The sequence below is a fragment of the Panthera leo genome, chromosome D2 (assembly GCF_018350215.1).
Source record: "Panthera leo isolate Ple1 chromosome D2, P.leo_Ple1_pat1.1, whole genome shotgun sequence".
Classification (NCBI taxonomy): domain Eukaryota; kingdom Metazoa; phylum Chordata; class Mammalia; order Carnivora; family Felidae; genus Panthera; species Panthera leo.
The window spans coordinates 61,803,182-61,830,718 of NC_056689.1; the positions used below are offsets into that span (position 1 = coordinate 61,803,182).

Consider the following 27,537-nt stretch of genomic DNA (forward strand, 5'->3'; position numbering starts at 1 on the left):
CGATTGCATTCTCTGTCTCTCTCTCTCTCTCTCTCTCTCAAAAAAAAAAAATAAATAAGTAAATATTTTAAAAAATTTATTTATATTACATTAGTATTGGTGTAAACCTTGGGTAGAAATACTGTGCTTCAGTGAAGGATTTATTTCTAGAGCAGTGATTCTCAACCAGGAGTGATTTCACTTGCCCTGTCCCCCTCCTCCCCAGCCCCCCCAGGGACATTTGGCAATGTCTGGAGCTATATTTGATTTTCACTAGTGGGAGTTTTGGATGCTACTGGGACCTAGTAGATAGAGGTCAAAACATCCTACAATCCATAGGACAGCCTCTACACCACAGAATTAACCAGCCCCAAATGTGCCACTCTTGGGAAACCCTGTTTAAGAGCAATACTCAACCACAAATATGTAGGGTGACCATATATTTCATTACCCAAATTGGGGGGGCATATTTGAAATGAGAAGGGTGCTCTTAATAGTTACTCTAGGACCACAGGGATAAACTGGGACTTTTGGTCACCTTACATGAAGAGGAACATTGTGTTGGGAGGAATCTCAGTGAAAAAGCATAAAAACCAGACATTTAGAGGGCACAGGTAGAACTGTGGACAGTACTGTGTCTAGTTTTCCATCTGTGTGGAATGTGAATAAAGCGGCTTTTTGGAACAGATAGATAATAAGACTGGATGCAGGTAGTTCGTAGAGGAAAGAGAGAAAATCTTCAGAGCTGCTGGCTTGGAGGGGCACAGGGACCGAACAGAGAGGGAAGAACGAGACAAGAGAAAGTGGTACATCCAGGTGGAATCTGGAAGGGCAAGGCACGCTCTGAATGCTTTTGTATGTATGCATTTTCTTAAAATTATTTAAAAGTTTTTTCCGCCATGAGACTCTCAATGAAAATTCTCATCAGCTAAGGTATTGTACCTGGAGTTCTGTTACCTTAAGAGCTCGACCTTTCACAGCCATCGCATTCCAGCATTCTTCTTTAATAAGTTCAGCCAAATAGGCCTTGGCTAGGTTATGCATCTCTGCATCCTTTCTTATCTTGAAGAACATAAGTGAAGGGGAAAAAATACACATGAAAACGTGGCCTCTTGAAAAAATAATCTGAATTGTAAATTCACTAAGCAGCCGTGGCTGCACATTTAGTGGTAGTGTGGGATCTTCTTTCCCCAATATTCTGGGTTGCCCTGTGTTCAGATGTCCTTTGGGAGGAACACTTTCCTGTCTCAAGAACATTTCCTAGAGTTTAGTCTGGAGGCTTGGGATTCCCTTCCTTGAGGACCAGGGTGTCAACACAAACATCTGTAAAGGCAGGTAGGTCCTAAACGTGAGCCAGGGAGGTGTGAGGACACGTGCGTGGCCATGGTGGACTGCAGAACTAAAGTGCACACTGGCGGGTTGGTACAGAGCTGGAAAGCAAACCCGCTGTGCCAAGTGTTCCTGTTTTATTAGAGAAGCTTGAAAATGTGTATTTTAAAATTTTTTTCTAAATGTTTATTTATTTTTAAGAGAGAGAGCGAGTGTGGGAGGGGCAGAGAGAGAGGGAGACACAGAATGCAAAGCAGGCTCCAGGTTCTGAGCTGTCCGCACAGAGCCCAACACGGGGCTTGAACCCACGAACAGAACCATGAGATCACGACCTGAGCCGAAGTCGGACGCCCAACCAACTGAGCCACCCAGGCAACCCCGAAAATGTGTATTTTTAATGAAACTACCAGACATCTAAATGTTACCTTACTTCTTTTCAATGCATATTTGAAGTGCCAGTTTGTGACCTTTGTCTTGGGGTCACTTAATTCTTCTAATTTTTATATCCACAATAAATAAATGCTCCATGGGGCGCCTAGGTGGCAGAATTATCAGCAAACTAGCTAAGAATATATCTCCCAGATTAGAAGATGTCTTGTTTATTCATTTGTGTTTATTCATTGTGTGATTTGAACAAAAGGCTTTGTTTAATTTGTATTTTACTTCTTTTTTTATCCACTGAGTTAATGGCTAATACAGTTTTAAATTATTTTTTCCTTAAATAAACAGCTGTTTTGGCCTATCAGTTGTCAGAACCTGCCTGATTCCCAGCCCACCCAGCCCTCTCCTCTCTACTGCTGAGGCTATTTGATCAACCCCTCCAGACTGTGTTCAGGTTGTCATTACTGGGCTTTGGTCTTTTCCCTATTGTTGAGATCCTAGCCGAGGCTAACTAATCACCTGTTCCCTTTAGGACTGGGATCCCTGACAGGTAGGTAGCACTAACTCTTCCCAGGGACTAGTATTCTGTTCCCAAATGTGCTGAAGGCCACCTGGGTTTAGGGTGTCATCTGCTAACACTGTTCTGTGCTGGACCATCTGGTTCCACTATCACATCTAATCTGGGGCCAATCTTTCTTCCAAGCCCAGAGCTAAAAAAAAAAAAAAAAAAAAAAAGGTAATAATATTGGGGAAACGAGTGTGTGAAGAGCCATTCTCTGCACCAAAGACTGCCTCAAAGGATCAAAGAGGCTTCTGGAGAAATATGTAGGAATTTGATAAGCAGCAAGGAGCATCTGGACAGAGGCATGGGGTAGGGGGTAATCAGGGTGGGCTCATCAGTGATCTGCAGGTCAGCAGGCCAGAGGGGCAGGTTTGTGGGGCTGAGTGGTCCCACATTAGCTTGGAGAGAGAACCAACAATGAAGACAGGGCTAGGCACCTGACCCAGATGCACTACGGAGAGGTCAAGTGATTCTAGGTCCAAATCCTTAGTTTTCTCAAGTCAGGAAAACCAAAAACCTACCTTTTTTGGATGATTGCAACAATCAAAATAAATAACATTCAAAAAGCCCCTAAACTGGTGTCTATTTGCTATAATAAGAAAATGGGATGATTTCTAACAGCTTTCTGTTGAGTGTAAGAAAAGCCAAATTCTTTACAATGATGTACAAGGTCTTCAGAGCCGGTCTCTGCCCCCACCTCATTTCAAGAAGCTCTCTCCTTCCCCTGTGCTACTGCCTTTCTGGCCATGGTGTTTTTGGAGTAATCCAAGCCATTTCTGCCTCAGGACCTCTGTTCATGCTGCCTCCTTCGCCTGATATTCTCTTCCCCCAGCTCCTTGCATAGCTAGCTCCTTCTCTCCTTTTCGTTCCCTTTAAAGTGGTCTTCTTTGACCGCAGAAGTAGATGCCCCATATCTATCACAGAATTCAGTTTGTTTCCATCATACAATATAGAGAGATTTGTGTATGGTCTGTCTTCTCCACTAGATTAGTGCCATGTGGGCAGGACCTATATTTCATAGGCATTGTATTCCTGGCACTGACAATAGTGCCTGGCACATAACAGGTGTTCAATAAATGTTGCAGAATGAATGGATGCATGGATGGATGGATGGATGAATTTTACCTCCCTGAGTCAGTCTGTGAGGTCCTCTTGGTACTGACTCTGTTATTCAATATATTTCCTCTCATTCTCAGCCTTATATCATTCACTAATTTGACAAATATGCCTCATTTCTTTATCTTTACCCCAGTCATTAACTTATTTAACAGGAAAGGGTCCTAGAGCACATCACTGGAGACCTCCCTCCTAGAGGCATCAAATTATCAGCCTCTTTTTGATATAGTTGTTTAACCAACTATAATCCACTCAAATGTTCTTATATCCAGCAATATTTCCTTCTCTTCTTTAGGAAAAAAAATGTTTTTTTATACTTGCACACTCAAAAAGTTAAATGTACTGTGCAGGTTGAGAAAGAGGTAGCTTAAGAACATTCTGTGTAGGGGCACGTGGATGACTCAGTCAGTTGAGTGTCCAACTCTTGATTTCAGCTCAGGTCATGATCTCATAGTTTGTGGGATTAAGCCTCACGTTGGGCTCCACGCTGACAGGGCAGGATCTGCTTGGGATTCTCTCTCTCCCCCTTTCTTTCTCTGTCCCTCCCTCACTCGTGTTAGCTTGCTTGTCTCTCTCTCTTCCAAAATAAATAAATAAAAACTTAAAAAAAGAGAACATTCTGTGTAAAACACAATTAGGACTTTTACCTAAAATAAAACCCATATGAGTAAACAATGCAATGTGATACAAAGAGATGCAAAGGCTGTATTAATAGAAGTATAGTATCTAGAAAAATGGAGGTTTCATTTTATGCTTTTCTCTAAACTGGACAGATAATAACTGGAATTCTTTTGTGGATGCCATACTCAAATATAATGAAATCATAGGGGAAAATGTATGACATATGATGAAGCTATTGAAACTACATTATATGATGGTCATAGGAGCTGGGACAGCTAGCTTAGACAAGAGACAAAGGGAACATGGTAAGTGCTAATCTTCTCTGTTTTCAGAGTGGCCATTGAATAGATGACGCTTAAAGGGTAGAAGAATCAGTGAATAAAGGGAGAAGGATTCCAACTCCTGTCAAGAAATGGCTTACTAATCCAGAAGGTCCAAAGTTGGCATAGGTGGCTGAGAGGATTTCAAAAAACGTTCAAACATATGGTGGCAGATGGTTGGAATGGATGTCAGGAAAAGAGGGACATACATCAGATGTGTGGCTGGCCCAGTCACCCCTTTCCCCTAACTCCCAAATTTAATAATTCTCTGACTCGTCGCATTTATACTCACTAGGTTTGCTTTCTCTGCATTGTGCTGGGGAAGTTTTTGTTTTGTTCACATTATCCTAGAAAAGTTCTCCTTCACATTTTCTTTTTTACTTCTTTCATTATGTTTCTTTATGGTGCTTAATTCAGATTTTTCCATACCTTTGCCACTTCTTCCTCATTTTCGTTGTGAAGCCTTTCCAGTTCTTCGAGATCCAGGCTAAATTCCTTTTGCTCTAATTTTGCAATATTGTCTATTGCTTCATTTTCTTCCATCATAGTCAGAACCTGAATTTTCAGATAAGAAAGAATGGTGACAAGTAAAGAATTAAACTTTATAGCCATGCTTTTCAGAGTCTCTTCAGACAGCAGTCAGCAAAAAAAGAGAGGTCTTGTTTATCTAAATGTAACTATTGAGTAAAGAATTAGGTTATGGGCTTATTGTAGCCATTTAAGTTTTCAGCTTTAACCCTCATTCATCTAAAAATGACAACAAAAATGTGTAAATTCATCACTTCATTGAAAGAAATTAAGGAATTATTGATATTTAGGTGTGCTGATGGTATTGTGATCATGTGTTTTAAGAGTTCTAATATTTTAGAGGTACCTACTTAAATAATTAAATGATATAATATCTGGGATTTACTTCAAAATGATCAGGAGAGGGCACCTGGGTGGGTCAGTTGGCTGAGCCTCCAAATTTGGCTCAGGTCATAATCTCATGATTCGTGAGTTCAAGCCCCGCATCAAGCTTGCTGTCAGTGCAGAGCCTGCTTTGAATCCTCTGTTCCCCTTTCTCTCTGCCGCTCCCCTGCTCACACTCTCAAAATGAATCTCAAAAATAATCCTAAAAATCAATAAACATTTAAAAAATGATCAGGAGAGGGAATAGTGGCTGAGGATATAGATGAAACAATATTGGCCAATGGATTTATTATTTTATTATTCTCTCTCTTTTTATATTATATTTGAACATTTCCAAAATAAAAATTATGTTTAGAAGTTTATAACTTCAGGGAAGGCTAGGTGGTTCAGTCAGTTAAGTGCGTGATGTTTATTTTGGCTCAGGTCATGATCTCAGGGATCATGGGTTTGAGCCCTGCGTCAGGCTCTGTGCTGACAGAATAGAGCCTGGTTGGGATTCTCTCCTTCTCTCCTTCTTCTCTCTCTGCTTGTGCTCTTTTTCTCTCTCTCTCCAAATAAACATAAAAACAATTTTTTTCTAATTAAAAAAGTTTATAACTTCATAAAATTCAGTGCCAAAGGACACATACTGCAGCATGGATGATAAAGTATTAATATCTTCAATATATTAAAAGCTCTTACAAGTCAACAAAAAAAAAATCAGAAAATATAATAGAAAAATTGAGGACCTCAATTTCAAAATAGTTGACTGAGAATGGAGTTTACAATCATCCTTCCCCACCTCAATCCATAAAATAAAGAGAAAATAAGTGTATGATAAATAGATAAATCCACTACTAAAATTAAGACAGAAAAAAAGAATCTTTCAGTGGCCCAGAAACTGTAACTTCTGAAAGATGAAAATCAGATGGATCTAAATGATACATGATAGCCCCAAGTGTCCACAAGACAATATTTAACATGTAGAAGGTACACCAGATATAGGAGCATGCAGTAACCTGGAAGTAACTGGCTGAGTGACTGGTTGGGGGGACTACATCAGAAACAGGCAGTGGATAGAACCTGCATGTATATGTACCACCACTTGATAAAACTCCTGGGGGCGCAGCAGTAGTACCAGGGGTGTTTGCCACCAGGCAGAGAAAAATGAAATGAATATTTGAGTGGGAGAAATAGGGCAATGACAAGGAGTCTGTCAGTGGCTAGAAGGAGTTAGAGAACATCTCCCCCTGCCATAAGATAGGTGGCCAAGACATCTACCAACACCACCCATCCCTTCTCATTCTACTGAAAACAGAGCAATATACTTACTTAAGTCAGATCTCCTACACATCTTCCCAAGCAGGTTCAACTGGTAGAGTGAATTACAATGGGGCATGTCAACTTTAAAGATGAGCATGGAATAATAAAAATAATAATACATCACCAATATTTGAGGAACAACAAGACCATTGAAGAGAGACAATAAATTCAATCAACAGAAGACTTGTTACACAAAGAAAGGGAGTTAATTAAGCAAAAGTATAATTTTACAGTAACTAGATACAAAATGTTGTATATCAAAAAAAGTATCAGAGATTATAAAACTTAAAAACGTTGGTCTTTTAAGTTTGATCTTTGAAACAAAAATAATTCAATAGATGGGCTGAATAGCAAGATGGACAGTTGAAGATAATCAGTGATCTACAAGAATCAGTTAAGAATTCTCCTGGGGTGTAACCAAACAAAATAAAGAGACAAAAAATGTGAAAGAAAAGTGAAGACACTGTATGATATATCTAGAAGGACCTACAACTAACATGACTTCAGAAGAGGGGAGAATAAAGAGAATGGGGGCCATAGTGTTTAAAGAAATAACAAGGGAGAATTTTGAAAAACACAGTACAGCATGAATACTCAACTCTGAAAGGGCCTAACAAGTGTTGACCAGAAATGTGAAACTTAAGAACCAAATCTGAAACATTTCCAAAGGGGAAAAGAATATCATGAAATAGAAGAATCAGTCTTAGATTAGCAACACTGGATACAAGAATACAATGCATCAACAGCTTTGAATCAAATGTTTGAGGGGAAGAAAAACCTTGAACCTCTAATTCTGTACCATCAAATCATCATTCAAGTGCGAGGTTAAAATAGTCATTTATAGACAGGGGCTCAGAAAGTTCACCAATACCCACACCGCTGAAAAGATTATTCAGGATGTACTAATGCTAGAGGAAGGTGGGTAGAAAGACTTAAGTCTAAAGAAGATTTACATATTTTTAGGAGTTTTTAAAACTAGCAAATTAGAGCTATAACTCCAAATTATATCATTGAGAGAAGGTGAGGGAAACAGAGGGAGCTGGAAAAGTAAGACGTAACAACAACAAAAACACACTGAGGGTGTTGTCTTATCTGGGGGATGGATAAACCAGAGCTAAACTAAACCAGAGCTTCTCCAATTTTAATGTGCCTATGAATCACCTGTTAAAGAACAGATTCTGATTCAGCACATATGGGCTGGGGTTAAGATTCCAGGTGATGTCAGTCAGTGCTGGTGTGCTCTTCCACTGACTATGAAGACACCAGGAGAGGTGGAAAGACAGAAAGAAGGCCAAGCATGTGGGTTATAATTTTTAAAATAGAAATAGAATTATGACTCCCAAAATAGTAAAGAAAAATAGAACAATAATAAAAAAAAATGTATGAGCAACCCAAGAAGATAGGAAAGTGGGAAAAAGAAATAAGTTGAAAATATGTTAAATAGAAAGCAAAAAATAAAATGGCAGAAATAATTTTAAATATATCAATAATCATAATAAATGGGGCTAACCTCACCTATTAAAAAGTTTAGATGGAATTTACAAAAAATAATCGAGCTGTATACTGATTGGCAGACAAAAGAAAGTTGGAAATAAAGGACTGGAAAAAAATATTTATATACATATACATATATACATGTATGTATATACATACATGTATATATATATATATATGTAAGTGCTAAAAAAAACCCAAGAAAATGGGAATATAAGAAACAAAATGTAGAGTAAGAACATTAAAAGAGAAAAAGATATTTCATGTGGACAAAAGGAATAATTTACTGAGATCTGTTGTGCACATTTTGACATCTAACATAAATATTGATAGAAACAGAGGGATAAATTGACAAATTGCTAATCATAACCTAGATAACAACATCTCAAATAGCAAAAATGTAAATATAGATATGAAGAAGTTGACACAATTAGATTGATCTAAAAGGAATTTAAAGAACACTATACCTCCCCCTACTGTCTTCCCCCACCAAAAAGGCCCAGAGAATAACATATTCTTTACAAACACACATAGAAAGGTAAAAAAAGTGACTGGATACAAGGCTACAAAGACAATCTCAACAAGCTTTATTCACAGACCACAGTGAAATAAATTTCAATATAAGCAGAAAAAAAAAACATATATAAAACAATCTATAATATACAAGGCAATCTGAAAACTGAAAACAGGCAAATGCATACACTCCTTTAAGAAATCCTTTGGTTGATGTGTTCAAAATGGAATTATAAATGTTTACAACTAAGGAACAATGAGAAAATTACTTATCAAAACCAATGTAATATAGTCCAAGTGGTACTGAGAGGTATATTTACAGCCTTTCAAGCACATTGGAAAACAATAGGAAATAAACCAAGTTTTCAACTCAAAAAAGTGACAAAATGAGGACAAATAACCCTGAAGGAAGTAGGGAAGAACAAATAAAATTCTAAATTGCTAAAACCCTAAACTGGCCAAATATATAGGTATAAAATTATATATATGGTTCTCTTATAATAATAGTCAAGTCAATAAAAACTGTACCATATTAATAAAATAGAAACACTTATAAAGTGTGATCAAGCAAAAAGATCAAAGGCATAAATATACAATTAGGAATAAAGAGAGACCTATAACTGAAAAATCAGAAAAGACTTGAAATTAGACTATTCTATAAATATATCTTATATATTTTAAAATCTAGATGGGATGAACAATTTTCTAAGAAACTATAATTTATCAAATCTATACTTGAAATAGAAAACCTGATAGGACTAATGACTGTAGAAAAACTTGAAACAAAGAAAAGAATCAACTCTCATAACAAATCAGGCCCAGATGGTTTTATATGTGTGTGAATTTTTTGTTTCTCTTCTAATCAAAACTTAAAGGAGAATCCCACTTTATACAAACTGTTCCAGAGCATGGAAAAAAAAGTAGAAAACTACTCAAATCACTTTATCAGGCTAGTATAACCCTGATACAATAATTAGACAAAGAAAGTATAAGAAAACAATATTATTTATGGATAAAGATACAAAAATCCTAAATGAAATATTGCAAATGGAATCTGGTGTACTACTTAAACTCTATCAGAGGAACTACCAATGTCTATCAGAGGAACACAAGTGTTTGATAAACTTCACAATAAAATTCACAAAAACTCTTAGGTAACAAGGGATAGAAAGGAATTTCTTTAACTTGTGAAAAAGGATATCTAACAGACGCTGAGACAAGTATCATACTGAAAAGTTAGAACCTTTCCTGTTGAGGTCAGGAAGAAGACAAGCATGTCTACTCCTATGACCACTATTATATTAGAAGCCCTTGACATAAGACAAGAAAAAGAAATGAAATGGGGTGCCTGGGTGGCTCAGTCGGTTGAGCGTCTGACTTCGACCCAGATCATGATCTCACACTCATGGGTTCCAGCCCTGCATTAGGCTCTGTGCTAACAGCTCAGAGCCTGGAGCCTTGCTTCGGATTCTGTGTCTCCCTCTCTCTGCCCCTCCCCCACTCGCTCGTGCACGTGTGCTCTCTCTCTCTCTCTCAAAAATAAATAAACATTATAATAATAAAAAAAAGTAATGAAGTATAAAAATTGATGAGACATAATTTTCATTAGATATGATCATTTACCTAGACAGTCCAAGAGAATCAACCGACAAAAAGGGTAACTAAAAAGAGAATTCAGCAACATGATCAGATATAAAAGATAAAATCAGTAACATTCATATATACTAGTAGTAACAAATTAGAAATTGTAATAGAAAAATATTCCATTCACAAAAGTTTTAAAAAACCTATAAAATATCTAAAATGAATGTAATGAGAAGATTATACAAAGTCATTTTTATACTATAACTTCACTGAACAAACTAGATTAAAAAATATTTCTTTTAATGTTTATTTATTTTTGAGAGAGAAACAGCATGAACAGGCGAGAGGCAGAGAGGGAGAGGGAGACACAGAATCCAAAGCAGACTCCAGGCTCCCAGCTATTAGCACAGAGCCTGACGTGAGGCTTGAATCCACGAACTGCAAGATAATGACCTGAGCCGAAGTCGGACCCTCAACTGACTGAGCCACCCAGGCGCCCCATGAACAAACTGGATTTTAAAACAAAGACTGCAACAAGAGATGAAGAAGGCCAGAGGGTAGGGAGATATTTTTGCTTCTGGAGAGAGGACAGAGACAGGTGGGGAGAGTATAGGCAAAGCACTCCCCCAGAAAGCAGCTGGAGAGAAAGAGAGTGGAAACACCCACAAGAGACTGAACGAAAAAGGTAGAAAGGGAGAAAGGAGAAAGGGGAAAGAAAGGAGAGGGTTTAAATATCAACAAGACTCTATAAACAGGGGAGTGCAGAGTCTGAAACTCTACAGCTTGATATGTGGTGGAGCTCTGGTGGGAAGGGTGAATCCCCAGGAGCAGACGGTGAGGTCCGAGGGTCCTTGGGTCACATGGGGAGAGGCGGTTCCCTGCTGGGAGGACATTGGTAAAGGCTGTACGGCCTCCCCACAGGCAAAGGTCCCAGTGGACCCCAGAGAACAGCTACATTAGCTGGTGTTGGAACAAGGACGTTAAGGGTGAAGCCTAGCGCTGGATGTGTGTTGTGATTTACCATAATCCCTGAAATGCTGCTGCTACATGATTGCATAAACTTTTTCTGTGGCGGGCTGGCACCCGGCTGCAGTCTCTGGGCATCTGCAGCAGCACAGTCACACAAACGTACCATTGCTGGGTGAGAACCTCCTCCAGAGGGTCTCAGCGGGTCAAAGCTGCAGGGCCCTCAGTAGTGAGGGGTTTGGAAACACACCCCCATCTGAGATAAAACTCATGAGGGAGGTATCACCTGGCAGGCTGACAGCTTAGTTATGGACTTTGTAGAAGTCGGGAGGGGACAGAAGCTGGAGGCAAAGGTGGGGTGCTTGACTGCCCCTTGGTGAGAGCACAGAGTCCTAATACTAGAGACTGGGTAGCTGGGTGACACCATTTTCACCCCTCCCACACATGCACATACATGGGTACATACGCCACAACGATGCACCCAAGTAAACTAAGCAGTGCCATCTAGTGGAGAACGGAGCCATTACACCAAGCCCCAGACGACTGGGCCAACTGTGCTCTCGAGGAACACCGCAAGTTTCTCCGCCTGCTTAGTTTACAGACTATAAAGTGCTTCACAGCTTGACTTCTAGGGGAAACTGGTTATCACTTCAATTGTATTTCATTCTGTTCTCTGGCCCATCTATTCAATTTTTTTCTTTTTCTTTTCATATTCTTGAATACAGAAGGAAATTTATTTTTATTTTCCATTCTTATAAAAAAGATTTTTCTTTAATTTTATTCTATATTTTTTTACTTTTTTGTAAATTTTTAAAATTCTATTTTATTTTCATCATTTCATTTTACTCTATTGTATTCACTTCTTTAATTTTCAAATGTTTTCCTTTTTTTTTCTTTTCTTTCCCTTTTTCCTCCATTCTATCAAGCTTCTTTCAACAACCAGACCAAAACACACCTAAATGTCCTTTGACATTTTAGTGTTGTTTTTAATTTTTAATTTTTAATTAATTAATTTGTTTTTATTAATTATTCCTTCAAAATGATTAAACAAAGGAATTCACCACAAAAGAAAGAACAGGAAGAAATGACAACCAGGGACTTAACCAACACAGATACAAGCAAGATGTCTGAGCCAGAATTTAGAATCATGATAATAAGAATACTAGCTGGGGTTGAAAAAAGCGTAGAATCCCTTTCTGTGGAGATTAAAAAAAGGAAAATCTAGTCAGGATGAAATTAAAAATGCTATAACTGAGATGCAATCTTGAATGGATGCCCCAGCGGCAACGATGGATAAGCAGACCAATGAATCAGCGATATAGAGGCCAAACTTACGGAGAATGATAAAGCAGAAAAAAAGAGGGAAACTAAGGCAAAAGAGCATGATAAAAGAATTAGAGAACTCAGTGACTCATTAAAAAGGAATAACCTCTGAATCATAGGGGTCCCAGAAGATGAAGAGAGAGACATTGGGGTAGAAAGGTTATGTGAGCAAATCATAGCAGAAAACTTTCCTAACCTGGGGAAAGACACAGAAATCAAAGTCCAGGAAGCACAGAGAACTCCCACTAAATTCAACAAAAACCAATCATCAACAAGGCATATCATAGTCAAATTCACAAAATACTCAGGTAAGGAAAGAATTATGAAAGCAGCAAGGGAAAAGAGGTCCTTAACCTACAAGGGAAGACAGATCAGGTTCACAGCAGACCTATCCACAGAAACTTGGCAGGCCAGAAAGGAGTGGCAGGATATATTCAATGTGCTGAATCAGAAAAATATGCAGCCAAGAATTCTCTATCCAGCAAGGTTGTCATTCAAAATAGAAAGACAGACAAACAGTTTCCCAAACAAAAACTAAGGGAGTTTGTGACTAAACCAGCCCTGCAAGAAATTTTAAGGAGGACTCTCTGAGGGGAGAAAAGATGAAACAAAACAAAACAGACCCAAAACAACAAAGACCAGAGAGCACCACCAGAAACTCCAACACTACAGGCAAAACAATGGCAATAAATTCATATCTTCCAGTACTCACTCTAAATGTCAATGACCAAACACTCCAATCAAAAGACACAGGGTAATAGAATGGATAAGAAAATAAGATCCATCTATATGCTGTTTACAAGAGAACCATTTTAGACCTAAAGACACCTTTAGATTGAAAGTAAGGGGATGGAGAAACATCTATCATACTAATGTTCACCAAAAGAAAGCCAGAGTAGCCATAATTATATAAGACAATCTAGATTTTAAAATAAAGACTGTAACAAGAGATGAAGAAGGGCATTATATCATAATTAAGGGGTCTATCCATCAAGAAGATCTAACAATTGTAAACATTTATGCTCCAAATGTGAAAACACCCAAATATATAAATCCGTTAATCACAAACATACAGAAATTCATTGATAATAATACCATAATAGTAGGGGACTTCAACACCCCACTCACAGCAATGGACAGATATCTAAATAGAAACTCAAGAAGGAAACAATGGCTTTGAAGGACACACTGGACCAGATGCACTTAACATATATATTCAGAACACTTCATCTTAAAGCAGCAGAATACACATATCTTCTCGAGTGCAAACGGAACATTCTCCAAAATAGACCACTGGGACACAAATCAGCCCTCAACAGGTACAAAAATATTGAGATCATACCATGCATATTTTCAGACCACAATGCTATGAAACAAAATCAACCACAAGAAAAAAAATGGAAAGACAACAAAAACTTGGAGACTAAAGAACATACTAAGGAATCAATGGGCTAACCAAGAAGTTAAAGAGGAAATTAAAAAGTACATGGAAGCCAATGAAAATAATACCGCCACAGTCTAAAACCTCCAGAATGCAGCAAAGGCAGTCATACAAGGGAAGTATATAGCAATCCAGGCCTTCCTAAAGAAGGAAGAAATATCTCAGATACACAACCTAACCTTACACCTTAAAGAACTGGAAAAAGAACAGCAAATAAAACCCCAAATCAGCAGAAGATGGGAAGTAATAAAGATTAGAGCAGAAATGAATGCTATCGAAATAAAAAAAACAAGTAGAACATATCAATGAAACCAGGAGCTAGTTCTTTGAAATAATTAAAAAAATTGATAAACCCCTAGCCAGTCTGATCAAAAAGAAAAAGGAAAGGACCCAAATAAATAAAATCAAGAATGAAAGAGGAGAGATCACAACCAACACTGCAGAAATAAAAACAATAATAAGAGAATATTATGAGCAATTATATGCCAATAAATTGGACAATCTGGAAGAAATGGACAAATTCCTAGAAACATATAAACTACCAAAACTGAAACAGGAAGAAATAGAAAATTTGAACAGACCCATAACCAGTAAAGAAATCAAATTAGTAATCAAAAACCTCCCAAAACACAAGAGTACAGGGCTGGATGGCTTTCCAGAGGAATTCTACCAAACATTTAAGAAGACTATTAGTCTTCTATAGTCAATAGTATAAATTAGTAAATAGTAAAAGAATACTATTTTTTGAAGCTGTTCCAAAAAAACAGAAAAGGAAGGAAAACTCCCAAACTCATTCTATAAAGCTAACATGACCTTGACTCCAAAACCAGACAAAGACACTACTAAAAAGGAGAACTACAGACCAATTTCCCTGATGAACATGCATGCAAAAATCCTCAACAAGATATTAGCCAACCGGATCCAACAATACATTAAAAAAATTATTCACCATGACCAAGCGGGATTTATACCTGGGATACAGGGCTGGTTCAATATCTGTAAAACAATCAATGTGCTACATCACATCAATAAAAAAAGGACAAGAACCATACGATCCTCTCAATAGATGCAGAGAAAGCATTTGACAAAATACAGCATCCTTTCTTGACAAAAGCCCTCAAGAAAGTAGGGACAGAAGGAGCATACCTCAAGATCATAAAAGCCATATTATGAACGATCCAACGCTAATATCATCCTCAATGGGGAAAAACTGAGAGCTTTCCCCCTAAGGTCAGAAACACGACAGGTATGTCCACTCTCACCACTGTTATTCACCATGCTATTGGAAATCCTAGCCTCAGCAATAAGACAACACAAAGAAATAAAAGGCATCCAAATCGGCAAGGAAGAAGTCAAACTTTCACTCTTTGCAGACAACATGATACTCTATATGGGAAACAAGAGTCCACCAAAAAACTGCTAGAACTGATCTATGATTTCAGCAAAGTCTCAGTATATAAAATCAATGCACAGAAATTGGTTGCATTCCTATACACCAATAATGAAGCAACAGAAAGAGAAATCAAGGAATCGACACCATTTACAATTGCACCCAAACCCATAAATACCTAGGAATAAACCTAACCAAAAGAGGTGAAAAATCTATATACACTGAAAACTATAGAAAGCTTATGAAAGAAATTGAAGAAGACACAAAAAATGGAAAAATATTCCATGCTCCTGGATAGGAAGAACAAATATTGTTAAGAGGTCAATACTACCCAAAGCAATCTACATATTCAATGCAATCCCTATCAAAATAACACCAGCATTCTTCACAGAGCTAGAACAAGCAACCCTAAAATGTGTATGGAACCAGAAAAAGACCCAAAATAGTCAATGCAATCCTGAAAACCAAAGGTGGAGGCATCACAATCATGGACATTGAGCTGTATTACAAAGCTGTAATCATCAAGACAGTATGGTATTGGCACAAAAACAGGCCATAGATCAATGGAACAGAATAGAGAACCAAGAAATAGGCCCACAAACATATGACCAACTAATCTTTGACAAAGAAGGAAAGAATATCCAATGGAATAAAGAGTCTCTTCAGCAAGTGGTGCTGGGGAAACTGGACAACGACATGCAGAAGAATGAGCCTGGACCACTTTCTTACACGATACACAAAAATAAACTCAAAATGGATGAAAGACCTCAATGTAAGACAGGAAGCCATCAAAATCCTCAAGGAGAAAGCAGGCAAAAACCTCTTTGATCTTGGCCACAGCAACTTCTTACTCAACATGTCTCTGGAGGCAAGGGAAACAAAAGCAAAAATGAACTATTGGGACCTCATTAAAATAAAAAGCTTCTGCACAGCGAAGGAAACAATCAGCAAAACTAAAAGGCAACCAACAGAATGGGAGAAGATATTTGCAAATGACATGTCAGATAAAGGGTTAGTGTCCAAAATCTATAACAAACTTCTCAAACTCAACACCCAAAAAACAAATAATCCAGTGAAGAAATGGGCATAAGACATGAATTGACACTTCTCCAAAGAAGACATCCAGATGGCCAACTGCACATGAAAAAATGCTCAACATCACTCATCATAAGGGAAATAAAAATTAAAGCTACAATGAGATACCACCTCATACCAGTCAGAATGGATAAAATTAACAACTCAGGCAACAACAGATGTTGGTGAGGATACAGAGAAAGAGGATCTCTTTTGCACTGCTGGTAGGAAAGCAAGCTGGTGCAGCCACTCTGGAAAACAGTATGGAGGTTCCTCAAAAATTAAAAATAGAACTACCCTATGACCCAGCAACTGGGTATTTATCCAAAGGATACAGGTGTGTTTATAGCAATGTTTGTTTTATAAACCAGTGTTTACAGCAGCACTATTGATAATAGCCAAAGTATGGAAAGAACCCAAATGTCCATCAATGGATGAATGGACAAATAAGATGTGGTGTATATATATACATATACATACATACATACAATGGAGTATTACTTGGCAATCAAAAGAATGAAATCTTGCCATTTGTAACTATGTGGATGGAACTAGAGTATATTATGTTAAGTTAAATTAGTCAGAGAAAGAAAAATATCATATGACTTCACTCATATGAGGACTTTAAGATACAAAACAGGTGAACATAAGGGAAGGGAAGTAAAAATAATATAAAAACAAGGAGGGGGAGCAAAACATAAGAGACTCTTAAATACAAAGAATAAACTGAGGGCTGCTGGAGGGGTTGTAGGTGGGGGGATGGGCTAAATGGGTAAGGGGCATTAAGGAAGACACTTGTTGGGATGAACACTGGGTGTGATACAGATAGGGGTGAGCACTGGGTGTGAGCACAAAGGGGATGAATCACTGGAATCTACTTTTGAAATCATTATTGCACTATATGCTAACTTGGATGTAAATAAACAAAGAAACAAACAAATAAATAAAATTATTAAAAAAATAAATAAAGGTCACATTCCTGGGTGGGGGGGAAGAAAGAAACAAAACAGATGAACATATGGAGAAGGGGAGAAAAAAGAGAAGAGAGGGAAACAACCACAAGACACTCTTAATGATAGAGAATAAACTATGGGTTGATGGAGGGAGGTCAGTGGGAGATGGGCTAGATGGATGATGGATACTAAGGAAGGTATTTGTGATGAGCACTAGGTATTGTATGTAAGTGATGAATCACTGAATTCTACTCCTGAAACCAATATTGCACTGTATGTTAACTAAAATTAAAAACAAAACAAACAAAACAAAAAACTTCACTGAAGAATTCTTAACTGAATACAGATATATATTATTTACATATAAATAGTATACTTATATAGTACATATTACATATAAAATTTATATTATAAATTTTTGTAAATTATGGGGCATCCAGGTGGCTCAGTTGGTTGAGCATCCGACTTAAGCTCAGGTCATGATCTTGCCGTTCCGGACTTAGAGCCCCACATCAGGCTCTGTGCTGACAGCTCAGGGCCTGAAGCCTGTTTCAGATTCTGTTTCTCCCTCTCTCTCTGCCCCTCCCCCACCTGCACTCTGTCTTTACCTCTAAAGTAAACATTAAAAATTTTTTTTAATAAACATTTTTTATAAATTATGTATTTCTATAAACTTTCAGAGAGCAAATAAACCCTCACCCAAGTAAAACATAAGCAATATAGTCTCAAAGTCAGATCAGAGTTTTTCAAGCCAATGAAAAACTTGGAGTTTGAGAAGCCAATTTTAAAATTCAAATAGAAAAATAAGTGCATAAAAAGGCCAACATTTTTCTTTTTTAAAAGTGTAAAAGGAGAGGGGTGCCTGGTTGACTCAGTCGGTTAAGCATCCGACTCTTGATTTGGGCTCAGATCATGATCTCTTGCCGTGGGATCAAGCCCCATGTTAGGCTCCACATTGACAGCATGGAGCCTGCTTAGGATTCTCTCTCCCTCTCTCTCTGCCATTCTCTCCCCACCTCAATAAAATAAAATAAATATTTTAAAAAATTAAAAAGGATTCTCTCTGCCCCTCCCCCACTCACACGTGTGTGTGCTCTCTCTCAAACTAAATAAATAAACATTAAAAAAAAGAATAAAGGGAGAATTACTTTCAAAGTATAAAAATATTTTATAAAGCTAGCTATCAAAATAGTTTGGAATTGGCTTTGAAAATTATCAATACTCAATTTCAGAATAAAGTCCAGAAACAACACTGTATATGCGGGAACCCAGGGATTGATAGAGGAGGCTCCACAAATCAGTGGAGAAAAGGTGGTATATTCAATAAAAAACACTGGCAAAATGGGCTGTTTATTTGAAAAAATAAGTTTAGATCCATACCTCATACCATTCATGAAGTAAATTACAGATTAAATAAAGGAGTATTACAAAAAAGTACGTGGGACTTTGGAAGACCTTTTAAGATCAGACACACTAAACAAAAGCTCTAAAAAAAAATCAATAAATTTGGATCATAATTTTTAAATTCTGCATTTCAAAAGGCACATTATAAAAGTTATGACACAAGACAAAAAATATACATAGCATATTAGGTTGACCTGTGTAAAACTGTGATCTCATGTGGTTCAACCTGGTAATAAGAGCCACCTCTCGATTTTCCCCTTGCCCCTCTCCATGCGCTTTCCCCTCCCAGCTGACTGTGGTGAGATCCAGCAGGGCGACCTTAGATGCCTCGTATTGAAGACAGCTGAATCTCTGCCGCGTGCATCTCTGAACAACTGCATGGAACTGAGCCGCCAATGACCTGGAATAAACTTCTAATCTCTGCGCCACTATATTTTTGGAGTTTAGTTATGATCACAGCTTAACTAGCCCTAATTAGCACAAATAAACGTAAATTAAAATAAAAATAAAGAACTCCTACAATCCAAAAGACAAAGACCAACAACCCAATAGAAAAATAAGCAAAGGATACAAACAGGGAATTCCTAGAAGAGGGAATACAAAGTCTTAAAGAGTTAGGAAAAGATGCTCAACCTAGTTAGTAACCAGGAAAATAAAACAAAGGGGAGGAAATTCCCGAAGAAAAATTTGAGGACATTTCCCAGAACTGAAAATCAAATTTTTTTTTAAATTTTTTTTATTGAAAGTGCTCACCAATGCCTAACATGTGGAAAAGACAGAGCAAACAAACTGGGTACAAAATAGATGACACAGTCGCTTGGGATAACTGGGGAGAGGGACTTTTACAAAAGTATTGTCAGGGTAAAGGAGAGCAGCTAGGCATGATAAAGCATTTCCCACTGGCAACCACAGAAAGCTATCACCGTTCCTACTTCCTATGTGAGAAGGGCAAGGGGGGTGGAGTAGTTACTGGAACTTGGAAAGATCGGAGGCTTTGGGAAAGGCCTAGCTGTCACTGCCAACTCATGATACCACAAAGAGGCCACTGGAGGAATAAAGGCTCTGCCCTCTGATCTCCTGCTGATGCCACTCACTGGTTACACCTAACCAGAGGCCAGGGGCAAGGTAGTACATTGATGCAGTCCACAAAGGCCAGCTTCTTGCGGCTGAGAACAGGATGGAAAAGGGCAGAGAGTCTATTTGCATCCTCAAACCAAGAATATCCATCAAATCTATCAAGAAGCATAATTGTGAAATTTCCTAACAGCCGGGATAAAGAAAGGATCCTGTAAGTTTGCAGAGACAAAGAACTGGGAATCAGAAAGGTATTGGACTCTCTAAAGCAAACACTGAAAGCTAGAAGATGATGAGCAAGCCTTTAAAATTCTGAGGGGAAATCAATAAACCCCTACACAAGCTATCAAATGAGCACTGACAGTAGGATAAAGACATTTTAAGAAAAACCAAGTCTTAAAAGATATCTCTCTCACATGCCCTTTCCCAAGAACGGAGCTAAAGCTCTTACAACTCTGGGGGGGTGGGGGGGCACCATTCATACAGTATAACATTTAAATGGCATGCCAGAAGCACAGCTATCTGATAAATGATGTCTTCAAGCATGGGACAACACAGTAGTCCTGCTTAGGAATTGGAAGATGTACATCAAGAAAGGGGGCTCTGGAAAGAGGGGCTCCAACTCAGGAGGCAGGTGAGAGGATTTCCCAGGAGAATGGACAAGATGAGTCCCTAGGACACATGTTCCCTAGACCATTTGCCTGGTGTAGGGAGCAAGGTGCTTATATTGGAGCTGGAAGATGGAAAGGCAGGTCATAAAAAAACAAACAAACAAACAAACAAACAAACAAACAAACCAAAGCATGACAGCTTGATTACCTCAGGTATTTGTATTGGGAAGAGTTTTTAGCATTTTGAGAGAGTCTGAATAGGTAATAGGTATATAGAAAGGCTTATACTAAAACAAAAGCAATTGTGAATTCCAGTAAAAATGTAATTATAAAATGGAAATGTAATCATAACATACCACGTGGCTCAGCTCTGAAGAACTTTTACGTAGCTATAATAGTGTGTGTACGGAGTATGGATTTATGTTTATGTTGTACTGATAAGGGATGTAAAAGAACGTAAATACTCTTCTTCTGTGCCAGGAAGCCCACCATTAATGTCAAAATAGAAATATCAATAAATAGCAGTATTAAAAAGACTATTTAGAAAGAGAGAGGTAAATATCCAAACAAAAAAGCTGAAAGAATTGAAAACATGTACCTCGGGAATACAGGAATCCTAGTGAAGACAACTAGGGCAGGTGTTGCTTTAAAGACATTATTTTTAGTTATATAACTCATTATTTAATTTTTAAAAGTATAAACAAATAAGTTTGATAAAAATAAGTATTAAAAAAAAACAAATAAGATCCAGTGTTTCAGGAAGACGGGGAAGAAAACCACTGTTTATATTTAGTGTTGTATGGTAAAAATCCCACCATGTTAAAAGCATCTCAGAAAACTGAGCTTACTGGCAGAGGAAAAAATGGGTAGAGCTCCTCATGCTGTGTTGGATGAAAGAGTAGAAAGTAATTTTAGACAGAGGGCCGATGTATTAGTATATGAAATCACAACACTTACGGTTTTAGCAAGTGCTTTGATTCCTGTTTTTATCTCTTTCCTTTTCTTGGAAAACAGTTTAACCTCCTTTCTGATGGCCTGAAATGGAACAAGTATATCTCTTAGATAGGCAAGAGAAACGATAGTTATACATATCATGGTACATACATAGGTACATAGATACATAGATAGCACTTCTCTAGAAATAAACAAAAAATAAAGACTAATGATACAACGTGTACATGAAATAACACCACTGCAATGCCTTGCTTAAGTCAACTGCTACTACGTAAGTGGCCATCGAAGTAACTTGCAACTGATGTCATTTATCAGGCCATCGGAAAGAATAAGTAGTAAAAAAATTAAATAGAGAATAGTTGACAAAGGAAACCAGTCTGCTATTTTATGGGGAACTTGAATGGGACTAATAAGCTAAATCCAGGCACAAGCTACTACCTTTGTCACCTTCCTGCACATCTGAAGCTACCAAGTCCTTTCTCCTGTTTCTGGACCACCCTTTTTCTTTAAATGAACTTTGCAGTGTCCCTCAACATTCACTCCAACATGAGGTATCTGATTATTCTTCAGTTTGGCTTCCCTAGACATTTTGATTCTGTTCCACATTGCTTTAAGAACACTTCTTAAAGCTCAAAATAACCTAATCTAAAAGATTGGGCTAGTTTAGGGTGTTTGCTTTCAGGAAAGTTACACTTGTATGGTGCAATGCTCTGCCTGGTAGTACCTACTAAGCATCTACTACTATCTACTAGTATCTACTAATATCTACTTCCTAACTTTCCAGCGGGTTTTCATAGGAAGCTAGTCTATTTGGCACATTATTTCAAACCTCTTCCATGTTTTATAAATACCTCTTGGCTTTTTTGTTGTATCCAAGGAATTTCCTTTGAATTATCAACTTGGGTTAATTCCTCTTGTGATGAATCAATGCTTAACTTCGTATCTTCATTTATCTTAGAAGAAGACAGATATTTCTTAAAATTAAAATTCTTCTTCTCCCACCCTACTTCATATAATTGCTTTGGATCCCTCTGCACTTATTGCATTTTTTTTAAGGAATACCAAAAAATTTTCCTGCCTGAGATGTAATGTTTTATTAATTTAATTCCTACCAATCTGTCCTTACAATAGCCACACTTTTCACTGAGAAAGCAGAAATGATCAGACAAGTCACACATTCACGACATCCCTCTTTGCCTCCTTCCTATAATTGTGGATCACATGCTCTGCCTATCACGCCCTGCCCAGCCATTTGTACTTAGGATCTCATTCTTTTCCTCCTTCTTTACACTTAAGAGATCTTTACACTTAAAAAAAAATCCCACTGAGGGGCGCCTGGGTGGCTCAGTTGGTTAAGCGTCTGACTTCGACTCAGGTCATGATCTCATGGCCTATGGGTTCAAGCTCTATATTGGACTCTGTGCTGACAGCTCAGAGCCTGGAGACTGCTTCAGATTCTGTGTCTCTCTCTGCTCCTCCCCCACTTGCACTCTGTCTCTCCCTCTCTCTCTCTCTCTCTCTCTCAAAAATAAATAAACATTAAATTAAAAAAAAAATTCCATTGCCCTTCTGCACGATCCATTTCTCCTTTTTACTAAATCTTTCCCAACAAGTCTTTCCCAAACACACTTTAATATATCTTGTCCTAGGAAAGCTATTATCCATGGACTACCACATTCCTCTTTAGGTACCACCCCCTTTCTATGCTCCCTTTTGCAATAGAGTCTCTAGAAAGATTTTGCCATGTTACACTCTCCTGGCCCTACTAGATAGAACCTCACTGGCTGCCACTTCTTTGCAACCCTGAACTCTTCTCCTGGATCTGTAGAAGTTGCTCTATCCTGGTCTCCTTCTGTTGCTCACCATCCCCCCTTCCACAGTAACCTTACCTATTTTTATGGCTTTAAACTCTTTGCATTTGCCCTTGACTCTCAAATCAACATCTTCAATCCTGACCTCTCCCCAGAACTCAAAGTTCATCTATCCAACAGTCTATCTAGTATCTCCTCTTGAATGCCCAGCAGGCTTGAATTCTCAAGCTCGTCATGGGTAACCGATTTTGGAATACCTTCTTTCTCCCCACAGCAGCTCTCCTCTCCAACTTCCTCATCACTGTGAATGGTACCATATTCTACAAAGTTGTTTAAGTAAAAAACCTAGGAGTCATCCTAGAGTCCTTTCTCTTCCTGCCCCTCTATGTCCAATCTCTCAGTGAGTTCTGTCAACTTTACCCCCAAAATGTAACTGGAATCTATCACTTCCTCTCCATAACATTCCTCCTCCTCCATTGTTACCTGGACCTTTACCATAGCCTAATAAATCTCCCTGTTTCCATTCTTGTCCTGTACAGGAACCATTCTCCACATAGTGGCAAGTAATCATTTTTTAAAAATGTAAATAAGATCTTGTAAATCCTCTGCTCACAACTCTTTAATAGGTTCTCATTACATGTAACATAAAATCCAAATTCCACCTGGCTTACAAAGCCCTACGTTATCTGGTCTTTTTTTACTTCTACAATCTCATCTCCTTCCACTCTCTCCCTTGTTCACTTCAATTGCACAAACCTTTTTTTAGGGCCTCAAACATGCTGAGGTCTTTCCCCTTCTGCCCTATTCTTGCCCTCCTGACCCCCACCTTTGTACCCTCTTTTAATTCAGATCTCAGCTTACATGTCTGCTCCTTAGAGAGGTTACTCCAGCCAAATACTAGCATTTTTATTCACTAAATAGGTCTTGTTACTATCTAATATTTTCTTATTTGAGTACTTATCTCTCCCTGCTCACACCCAACTCTTAATTAGAATGTTAACTCCATGAATACAGAAAATGTTACTGTCTTGTTCATACTTATATCCCCCACAGCCTGGCACTTTGTAGGCACTCCATAAATATTTAAGTGATTGAATGGAAGAATGTTGTTCTCTGGCTAGACACTTCCAGAATAAAGTATGTAACATAAAAGTAAAGAGAGACTGGTTTGATCAAGCACCAGAATTAGGGGTAAGATTTGTTTCACAGGAAAGCCCAGATCTTGTATTATGGTTTAAATAAAATCTGAGATGTAATATTTGCTTTGAGAATATTGCTTTGAGAAATGCTGAATATTATGTCTCAGATGTAGCTAATGGTCTTTCTGAAAATCATGGGGTACCTGGATAAAGGGAAATATTATTAAATATCTGCTGAAGGAAAACCACAAACTGAAAACTGGTATCTGATTTAGAAAGGAAGAGACTGGGTGGGTAGAAGGCACAGAAGGAAGGGGAGAAAGAGGGAGAGAGAGAGGAAAGGAAGGAGGGAGGGAGGGAGGAAAGAAGGACAAACACTGTATTGGAACTCAACTGTGTGTTCAGATGTTGATCTGAAATTCAAGGACTCTCTTTTTAATATACTTAAATAATCATTCTCCTCATCCATGGTGTTGCTCAGGGAAATTAAAAGTTTCTGGCAATATTCAAGAATTTCACTGGCTATGTTTCCTCCAAACCGCCTATAATAATAATAAAAAAAAAGAAAAGAAACTGGCTACAAAATCAGTTTTAAAAAGTTACATTCAGCAGCATTATTTCCAGATACCGCATCATTTCTACACAAAGAAATATGGCGGCCAATTCTTCACGGTGCCCTGTAGTTATTAGGGCTCTACTTAGAGGAGAGCACCTTCATGTGCTCCAGGACATGACAAAGCTTCTTGATCTCTCTGAGGTGACCTCTCCTCACACTGTCCATGTACCCTTACCCTAAATACCCTCTGCACCCACCCACCTTGGCCACTGCACAGAACAGCCACTGCTCCGGTGGAGCCTTAGAATGTACTAGGCATTGCGCTGCCTCATGTACATAATTACATTGTCCTATTTAGTCCTCATAGCCCCCACCCGTCATTGAGGAAAGCACTACTTCCACTCAGTATATCAGGGCATCTCAAACTTTAGGCATATCAGCATTGCCTGGATGAGAGTTTGTTAAAAACAGATGATTCCATTTCAGAGGTATGACTCAGAAAGTCTGGGGGGAGGACCAAATATAAGCATTTCTAACAAACTTACAGTTGCTGCAGACCCCACCTTGAGTAACAATGTTGCAGACAATTTAGAGGGTGTTATTATGTGTCTGAGGTCAAAGTTAGTAAGTCCTGGACCAAGGTTTCCAACTCACCTTTGAGTCAGAGGTCCACGTGATTACCCATGAATGGAAATGCCCTTACTTCTATCAAGAGGTCTCCAGCACTTGTTTGCTGTTGCCTGAAATGCTGTTTGTTCACTTAGTGTAAAGGGTATATTAGGACTTACATATGAGTTACAAGTTAGTATCTTATTCAGATGCCATGCATAGACTGGGCCTGATGATGCAGTGTTCAAACGAGTCTTTGAAATAAGTGACTACCAAAATTGTTATGATATAAAATCTCCATTTACCTGTATTTAACATTTACAAATATTTAACATTTTCACAATGTCATTGGGAAAAGGCCATGTTTTGCTACTGTTTTAATCACAGGGGGCACCGTAAGATATTATTTTTGTAGAAATAAATTGCACATTGACTAGTGATATCCATTGACAGATCAACCAAGGCAACATATAAAGTCTAGGCTGTCACTTCCAGGTTCTCTATCCCCTGGTCATCATCTATATGCTTGAGTAGTATTTTATTTAGAACTTTAATTTTAATCTAAGCAAAGTCCAAATTAATATTGTCTAAACTAAGTCTAACTAGAGAAGTATATCTACATGTGTGTAAACACACATGCATATCTATGTCAGGTTTTTAAGGGATGAATAGGAGTTTTTAAAATTATCTACTCTTCAGGATTATCCCCATTCCTTGTACTCCTCCAACGGGTGTTGTGAATGGGAGGACTGATCATCTCATATGCACTAACTATGTCTTGTTATTTTTTGTGTTTTGATGCTTTGACATGTGGGGCTTTGCCCCTTCAGTACTAGCCAGTTGCTACAGATAGGAAACCACTCACCCTGGAGCCACCTTTAAAATGCAAACAAACCAATCCAGAACCCACACCTCCAACTCAGGGCTACTATTTCCCTGCCCTAATCACCTCTGGGCCAAGTACCAGACAACCAGGGCCAGCCACCATGCCCCAGAAGCTGCTGAAATTATCCACACTAGCCAAACCGGCCTGCTCCTTCCCATGGAAACCAAAATAGGGCTCTTGCCCATGTTTCCTTTGTTCCCTCTGCCTCCTGACCCACCCTGGGGCTTCCCCATGTGGCCCCACCACAGAGTTGGTAAACCTCCTCCTCTTGGGATCTGTGGGTATAATAATCTTTCCAATGGCAGTTGTCTCCTGTGATGGTGGCCTTGCTATACATAAATAATAACAAAATATTTATTTTCAACACTATACCATATGAAGTTGCTTTTGGATACTGTACATACCTCCATCTGAGGTAAACAAGGGTGCCATCATTTCTCCCATTCACTAGAATGTTTTTTCCATCCATTGAAATTCTCACTGATTGAATCCCATGCCCCTGGTGAGAATGACTCCGACTTCGAGCAAACGTTTCCTCAATAGTTTTAGGAACAAAGTGCAAAAATTACAAATGCAATTCCACCACGTAGTTTTTCTAAGGGGATCACACGCACTTTCGCTCATGAGTAAATCTGTTTCTATTTGTTAACAGCGTTTTGTTTGGCATGGAAGTAGCCTGTTAGTAATACATAGTACTGAAAATCCCTGGTTCAAAACCCGTTCACCAATACTGATTTATTTTTCTCATTTGTGTGGAATGGAAGGAGAGGGATTGTTATCACCAATTTCCAACAGGAAAACCAGACACACAGAAGCAAATTGCTGAAAGCTACAAAGTTAGGGGAGGGGACTTGAGCAAGCAGAAATGGCATTCAGGTGCCTTCAAGAGTCAGGTAGGTTTCATTTACGTGTGCTGAGTGGTTGAGAGAGGGTAAGAGGCACTGTGAAGAATGGAGGGTGACCTGCCCCACATGGAGGAGGCTAAACCAGTTCAAGTAGAACCCAAACAAAACACAGCACTGATTTGGTGCAGAGGGCAACAGTTTAAGCTCCTTGACTGAAAACTGGGATTTATGTGTGACGCTGGTTCTCAACCATGATTTTTTTAAAGAAAATTTTAACTGTTTGAATATATGTTTTATATATTTATATAATTATATTTTATATATTTAAAGAAAATTTTAACTGTTTGAATAGGCAATATACATATGCTGAGTGGTATAAAAACTGGGA

At 38.3% G+C, this 27,537-nt stretch overlaps 1 protein-coding gene across 2 annotated transcripts in view; it reads right to left on the reverse strand.

The window, feature by feature from the left end:
- CFAP43 (cilia and flagella associated protein 43) overlaps positions 1-27,537 on the reverse strand; it is a 125,102-nt gene that overhangs the window by 35,269 nt on the left and 62,296 nt on the right. For both annotated transcript variants that reach the window (XM_042908543.1, XM_042908544.1), the window contains exons 16-21: positions 26,709-26,839; positions 24,648-24,795; positions 22,155-22,256; positions 21,307-21,384; positions 4,738-4,863; positions 937-1,041 (exon numbers count right to left, since the gene is read on the reverse strand). In XM_042908543.1, the coding sequence (XP_042764477.1) occupies positions 937-1,041; positions 4,738-4,863; positions 21,307-21,384; positions 22,155-22,256; positions 24,648-24,795; positions 26,709-26,839 (690 nt within the window). The remainder of the gene's footprint in view (positions 1-936; positions 1,042-4,737; positions 4,864-21,306; positions 21,385-22,154; positions 22,257-24,647; positions 24,796-26,708; positions 26,840-27,537) is intronic.